Raw genomic sequence first — 6,587 nt, 5'->3', positions numbered from 1 at the left:
GTCATAGAAAATAAAACTAGACTAGGATACCCTAAATAAATAAGAATGGTGTTATACCGATTTGCTATCACATAATTCATATCAGGTAATGTCATCCATTTATTCTATGGTTGAGGACCCAAACATGAAATCATCAAAGATTCTCTCACTTCTAATAATTGATCTCCAAATAACTTTTCATAAAGACTTGGCCTCTTTCTCAATTCACTATCCAAATCTCGTCGGACAATAGACCAACCATCCTCACCATATCTATAAAATGATGCAATAACTTTATACCTGCAATTTCCATATGCTTTAACATCAATTATATCCTCAATATATGGTTTAATATGTTCAGAAAATTGAGCAATGAATTGATTATGAGTTGATTACTCATTAGAGTGTTGTTTCTTAGATGTTTGCATTTAAGATGATTAATTCTAAAAAGATTGTGATAGTTGTGTAAACGGTCTCTTTGATGATCTTTGAGAATCAGAGTATGATTAGTCAATATGCTCATAGTATGAAGGACCCCGATAAACATCATACCCCACTAGTTTCTTCCCTTTCTTCTTGACTCCTCATTTGGTTTTTATTTTCTGAGGTGGTGGGCACATCGAAGTCATAGTAAGGTAAGCAATTTCACACTCCCTACTTTTTAATGCACTTTTTACTACAACATTCAATGACTTAAGCCTTATATACAATGCTTCTATTGCAATTGTCATGTCCACCTCTGATCCATCATCAGTGTCAACCTCTTGTTGACCTTCCATGCCCAACTTCCTCCAATGGATATGAACATCATATATAGGTATCATATCACCAACCACTATGTATCTTTCTATCTCGCATGTACACTGCAATCCACGTGATATTCTAATAGCACACCCGTAGATTTGAATGTTGGTTCCCACATAATCAACCCTAAAGAACTCTTTAACAATGCATCTTAAAGCAGTTATTGATACCGATCCACACAGATTTCCATAAAATGAACTAGTGTGTACATGCTCAACTTCATAAAAAGTCTTTTGAAAAGAAGCTATAATGTTACCTAATTGTAACTTCAAGTTGTTGTTCATAGCCTCCAACATTTACACAAGTCACCTATATTATTCTCCGACATTTGCTTCAATTTCCAATAAGCAGGCTCAACCCTAAAATGATTTTTTTTAAATAAGTAGACTAAAAAATACAAACTAAAACTACTAAAAATATGTACCTGTTAGTCGTGGTGTTACCCAAATGTAACACTCAATTGATCCATACTCCCACAAATTCATGTCAGTGAGGAATCAATCATGTGTATTTAACGCAGTCAATGAATCCAACATAATCAACACATGTTTGCTCAAGATGTTGCAACCGCTGATGTTACTCCGCCTTATCACTAGCTCATACAAGTTCCATTCATAGCGTATTTATTTCCTCTTACACATCATTCACAACATATTGCTTGAATATTTTTGTCGATGTGATACCGACAAAGCAGATTAATCGTACTTAGAAATAATTACTTTCATCAAAGCAAGATCTCTATCAGTCAGAATCACTTGTGGTTCAGTCCCTTCCTTCATAAACAATTTTTTTAGCTTATCCAATATCCAACAAAAGTTCTCCATATGCTCTGATTCCATATAGAAAAATACAACAACAAATGTCAACTTAGTTGAAGTCATACCAACAATTTCAAACAAAGGTTGTATGTACTTGTTTGTGGTGTCCATAATCAACACAATAAGAAAAATATTCAACAACTTCACTAAATATGAGTGTGTCAAAAGAATATCTCTCAAAATATATGTGTCATCTCTTCTTGTACTCCAATAAACATAATTTACATCACCTATCATCTTATACAGATGTTATTTCTCAATTCTAGGACCTCTGATCTCTTTTTATAATTTACTCTTATGTTTATATATTAGTGTGATTCGAGTAACATTCTTTGGATCCAACTCTTGTAATGAAAATAATATGTGCTTGTGTGGAACATGACGTTATATCAAATCAACAACATATTGCCTTTCATCTGAACTTATAAAACTAACAAAAAAATGACCTTCTAATATATACTATGTTCCTCTTTTTTCTGTTTCGATATCTGAACGAATAATGATAACAAATACTTTATGTCTTTCAACCTTCTTAATCTATCTTATCACTTCTTTTTGTGTTTCAGATAACTGTAAAACATTAAAAGAATTATTTAAAATCATGCATATTAAATAACTTATTCGATGAAGATTACAGTATAGATAACTTTTAAATAAGTTGATTATAAATTTTTCAATAAAGAAAATTTTTGACCGTAATACTTTGAGCAAAATTATGGCTTAGAATGTGACTGGGTGTGAAATGCTTCAATTTCAAAAAAAATTAATAATGTTAACATTTAAATAGTTAAAAGATTTGATAATTAAAAAAAGGATAAAATTAAAATATTTTAAAAAATATAAAAGTGAAGGATAATAATTTTCTTATATTTAACGGTGAGAATGAAAAGATAAAAAGATAAAAAAGAGAATAAAAAACCAAGTAGTATATTATTGTCCCTCGCAAGGCACATGCAATGCAGCCTCACCTCTGACACTGCAATCGACAACTGCACGCGAACAATTCCACACTCAACTGCCCAACCAGACACGCGCCGACCAAATCGTGCGCCAACTCCTTGCTTTGTCACGGCATGTTCTCTCTGACGTGGCCATATCCGCACTACTCTCACTCACCTACTAATACTCCTAGTACGATTTCGCTACTTTTTCTCTCTAGAATACTTTCATTCATAGTATATTTATACGTATCATCTTATTAACTTAGTTTTCATTAAATTTTTATAGGCAGACATTCAATATTTTTAAATGATACTAGTAGATATCTAAGGTTTTCTAATGCATTGCAAATAATAAAAAAAGTAGATAGCCGTAACAATTATAAAATTCATAAATATTGAATAAAACATTATGAGTCAAAAGTAATAATCTGGTGTTAATTTAAGGATATTTGATAAAAAAAATAATATTATTTAATAATTTTCTGTAAAAAAACGTTTCTAATGAATCATCCTTCTTTGATTTCTTCTATTTAAAAACTTAGCTTCACGATTACGCAAAAAGATAAAAATAAAATAAAAAAGAGATACCATCATTCGTGTTGATTTCAATTTATTTTCTCCAGCACATGCTGTGTGTAATGGCGGAACCCAGAGGAACCACATGGTGGAGCGAGGAGTTAGCCAGTTTGATGGAGAATCCGTTGCCGGAACAAACCCCTTCCACGGCGTCGTTTGCGGTGAGAAAATCCGAACAAGAACTAGTGACTGAATCTGGAGGTGGAGAGAGTTTGAAGGAGCACGCGGTTGGGTTTTTGATGGCTTGGTGTGAGATACTTATGGAGTTCGGTAGAGGCTGTAGAGACATTATTCTGCAGCAGAATTTCTTGAACGAGGATTCTTATCTTGTGAAGAACCTTCGTGGACCTTGTTCTAACGTTTCTAAGAGATTAAGGTTTTTGAATGACTTTTTGCCTGAAGATCGTGATCCTGTTCAAGCTTGGTCTATTGTCTTAACCGTTTTTCTTCTTGCTTTCGCAGGTTTCTTAATTTCATTCGTTTAGTTTTAGTTTTATTTTACTTTCCTAATTCGACAGTTGCAATAAATTTCAATTCGATAACCTAGTTTTGGTGCTGAGTGATTGATGACTAGGCTTAGTTGCTATTTTTGTGGATTTTGGATTTGTTGTTGACTAGGTCTTCCTTTAAAGATGAAGTAGTTCAATGTTGTTAATGTTATGTTCCGAGTTCAAGTCTTATTAAGTTAACCTTGTTGTCACCGGTGATTAGTTAATTGATTACTATTTATTAGTAAGTGTTTTAGTGTTTGTATGTGTTTATAAAGAGATTATTACAATATTAGCAAGTACTTATATATGTGATGTGATCATTCGTTTCCTACTTGTTGATTTTCTATTTCGGTATAAACTCGGTCATGTTTGATTTATGTTCTATGAATTTTGGGGGAAAAAGATACTAGTACTATTTAATTGTTTACCGATGATTTTTGCTGGGTTTGGCTTAAGGTTTGCTGACTTTTTGTTGATAAATTGTTTGCAGCTATAAGTGTAGATTCTAATCATGAAACCTTAACCAAAGCGGTGATGGTGCGTATGCATCCTCCTATTGCTAGCCGCGTATTGCTTCCGGATGGTAGGTACCTTGCTTATCATGATCAAGGTGTTTCAGCTGGCAGAGCTAGGTTTTCCCTTGTTGCTCCGCATTCTTTTATTTCATCTCGGCTGGCAGGTACAATTACATGCTTTTCCTTATAAGCATTCAAAAACATATGCACTACGAAAATTGAGTTATTGTCTTCTGACTTTTTCTACTGCCTTTTAATATCTCTAATGGTAGGAATTCCTGGGGTTAAAGCATTGTTGCTCGAAGAATATGGCGTTCGCTTGGTCACTTATGATCTTCCTGGTTTTGGGGAGAGTGATCCACATCCCAACCGAAATTTCAATTCATCAGCTATGGATATGTTGCATCTAGTCAATGCTGTCAATGTAACCGAAAAGTTCTGGGTGCTGTGCCATTCAAGTGGATGCATTCACGCTTGGGCTTCACTCAGATATATTCCTGAGAGGATTGCAGGTTTTTTTTCCCTTTTCAAATTTTTTATGTCTCGATACCTTTGACTGGTTCCGCATATGAAAAGGGTTTATAAGTTATACTAATAAATTTATAATGTGAACACTTTTTTTGAAATGTTTAAAATCTAAAATAATAGAACTTTTTATTGTGATATGTGACTATCTCGATTCATGTAAGTTATTGTGAAAAAAATGTCAATTGTGGTTATACCAATGTAATAATTTCTAGTTGTTTGTATACCTCTGTTGATGATTTGTAATATCACATGAAATTGCAGGTGCTGCAATGTTAGCCCCTATGGTTAATCCTTATGAGTCACACATGACTAAAGATGAGATGAAAAGAACTTGGGAGAAGTGGCTTCCAAGGAGAAAATATATGTATTCCTTGGCGTATAGATTTCCAAGACTTCTCTCTTTTTTCTATCGGAAAAGTTTCTTGCCAGAAAAGCATGACCGGATTGACAAGCAATTTTCACTTTCACTAGGGAAGAAGGTGAGCTGCGATAACCTTGAAATTGAATTATATTAAAGGCATAAAACGTGTATGAGCATATTTGGCTGTATGATCTGTTGACAAATCTAATTCATATATGTTGTTCAGGATGAAATTCTAATCGACGAACCTGCATTCCAAGAGTTTTGGCAGAGGGATCTAGAGGAGTCAGTTCGCCAGGGAAACATGCAACCATTTCTAGAGGAAGCTGTGCTGCAGGTAACTAAATGGGACTTCGACATTGAAGAACTTCGTGTGCATAAGAAGTGCCGAACGGGAAGCTTGCTTCTTTGGTTGAAGTCCATGTACGGTCAGACAGAATGTGAACTTGCAGGATACCTCGGCCGTATACACATATGGCAGGTTTGAACATGTTCTTCTCTGAGTATTGGTGATATAATTATTCTGTATTTTCTCATTTTTTTTACTTGGAGTTCAACTCAATCCAATTTAGGAATCTTACAATTCCCTTTTGAATTCTTGATCAGGGATTGGACGATAGGGTGGTCCCGCCATCAATGATGGAATACATAGAAAGGGTGTTACCAGAGGCTGTAATCCACAAGCTTCCAAATGAGGGCCACTTCTCCTATTACTTTTTCTGTGATGAATGCCATAAGAAAATATTCTCCACACTTTTTGGAACTCCTCAAGGTCCAATTGAGCGACAGGAGGAAACTGCATTCGAGAAAAACACGGAAGATGCTTTACAAGTATCTGTTTCTGATACGGAATGATACGAAACTGCTGGTAAACAGAGTTCGGTTTGGATGTAAATAACACAGGCGGCTCCTATGCACAGTAAAGCTTCAAAGGATAGAGTTTTCAGTATTCAGAAGGTTTTGAACCACAAAAGCTTTTGGAGATATAGGTAAAAGTGTGCCACCTACATTGTTTTTACTAACCTTCCACTGTCCCAAATCAAACTGTATCTTAACTGCATTATCGGACTTAGAGTGTTCATCCGATTGACGGCGGCAAAACCATGCCTGTTAATTAGTACCACTTATCTTCCCCTCATCTCTTTTTATCATTTTAGCATCTTTCTGGTTTTGATTTTGCATTTGGGGGTTGATGGATTGTTCAAAATGGAGTTTGTTGCTTCAACTATCATCTCTACAGATTTTGAAAGGGTTTTGGGAAGTGTTAACTTAAGGAAATAGTATTAATCATAATTACAGATTAAGCGTATCAAAATTCCAACTTTTTCTTCAACTTGAATCCTTCTACTTTAAAAAAGCAGTGGATAGAGACAATAAAAAGAGGTAGTGGTCAACATTTCATTTCAATTTTAGGAATAAAGTTTACTTAAACGTCAAGCTAATTGGTAAACATGAATACTTGTAAGTTGTAACGAACTAAAGTAGTAGAAACCAACATTAGTGGTTTTCCCTATTTTTTCCACCTATTTTCCTGACAAACATTGGTGGTTTGAACAACCATTGTGACAATTTGT

The 6,587-nt window shown here is 34.4% G+C and overlaps 1 protein-coding gene across 1 annotated transcript; it reads left to right on the top strand.

Moving 5' to 3' along the window:
• Window positions 1-3,063: 3,063 nt before the first annotated feature.
• Window positions 3,064-6,151, top strand: LOC127125843 (uncharacterized). The gene is made up of 6 exons (XM_051054679.1): window positions 3,064-3,580; window positions 4,100-4,288; window positions 4,397-4,636; window positions 4,914-5,131; window positions 5,240-5,494; window positions 5,620-6,151. The coding sequence occupies exons 1-6, from the start codon at window positions 3,169-3,171 to the stop codon at window positions 5,866-5,868; spliced, it is 1,563 nt and encodes a 520-aa protein (XP_050910636.1). The 5' UTR covers window positions 3,064-3,168; the 3' UTR covers window positions 5,869-6,151.
• The last annotated feature ends 436 nt before the right edge of the window (window positions 6,152-6,587 follow it).

The sequence above is a fragment of the Lathyrus oleraceus genome, chromosome 3 (assembly GCF_024323335.1).
Source record: "Lathyrus oleraceus cultivar Zhongwan6 chromosome 3, CAAS_Psat_ZW6_1.0, whole genome shotgun sequence".
In the NCBI taxonomy this organism is placed as follows: Eukaryota; Viridiplantae; Streptophyta; class Magnoliopsida; order Fabales; family Fabaceae; genus Lathyrus; species Lathyrus oleraceus.
Note: the sequence above shows the minus strand (reverse complement) of the source record. Positions and strands in the feature narration are given on the sequence as shown.

Coding starts and splice junctions, on each gene's coding strand:
- LOC127125843 (XM_051054679.1), top strand. CDS start 3,169: ATGCTGTGTGTAATGGCGGAACCCAGAGGAACCACATGGTGGAGCGAG. Junction 3,581..4,099: donor TTTTCTTCTTGCTTTCGCAG/GTTTCTTAATTT, acceptor AATTGTTTGCAG/CTATAAGTGTAGATTCTAAT. Junction 5,132..5,239: donor CACTTTCACTAGGGAAGAAG/GTGAGCTGCGAT, acceptor TATGTTGTTCAG/GATGAAATTCTAATCGACGA.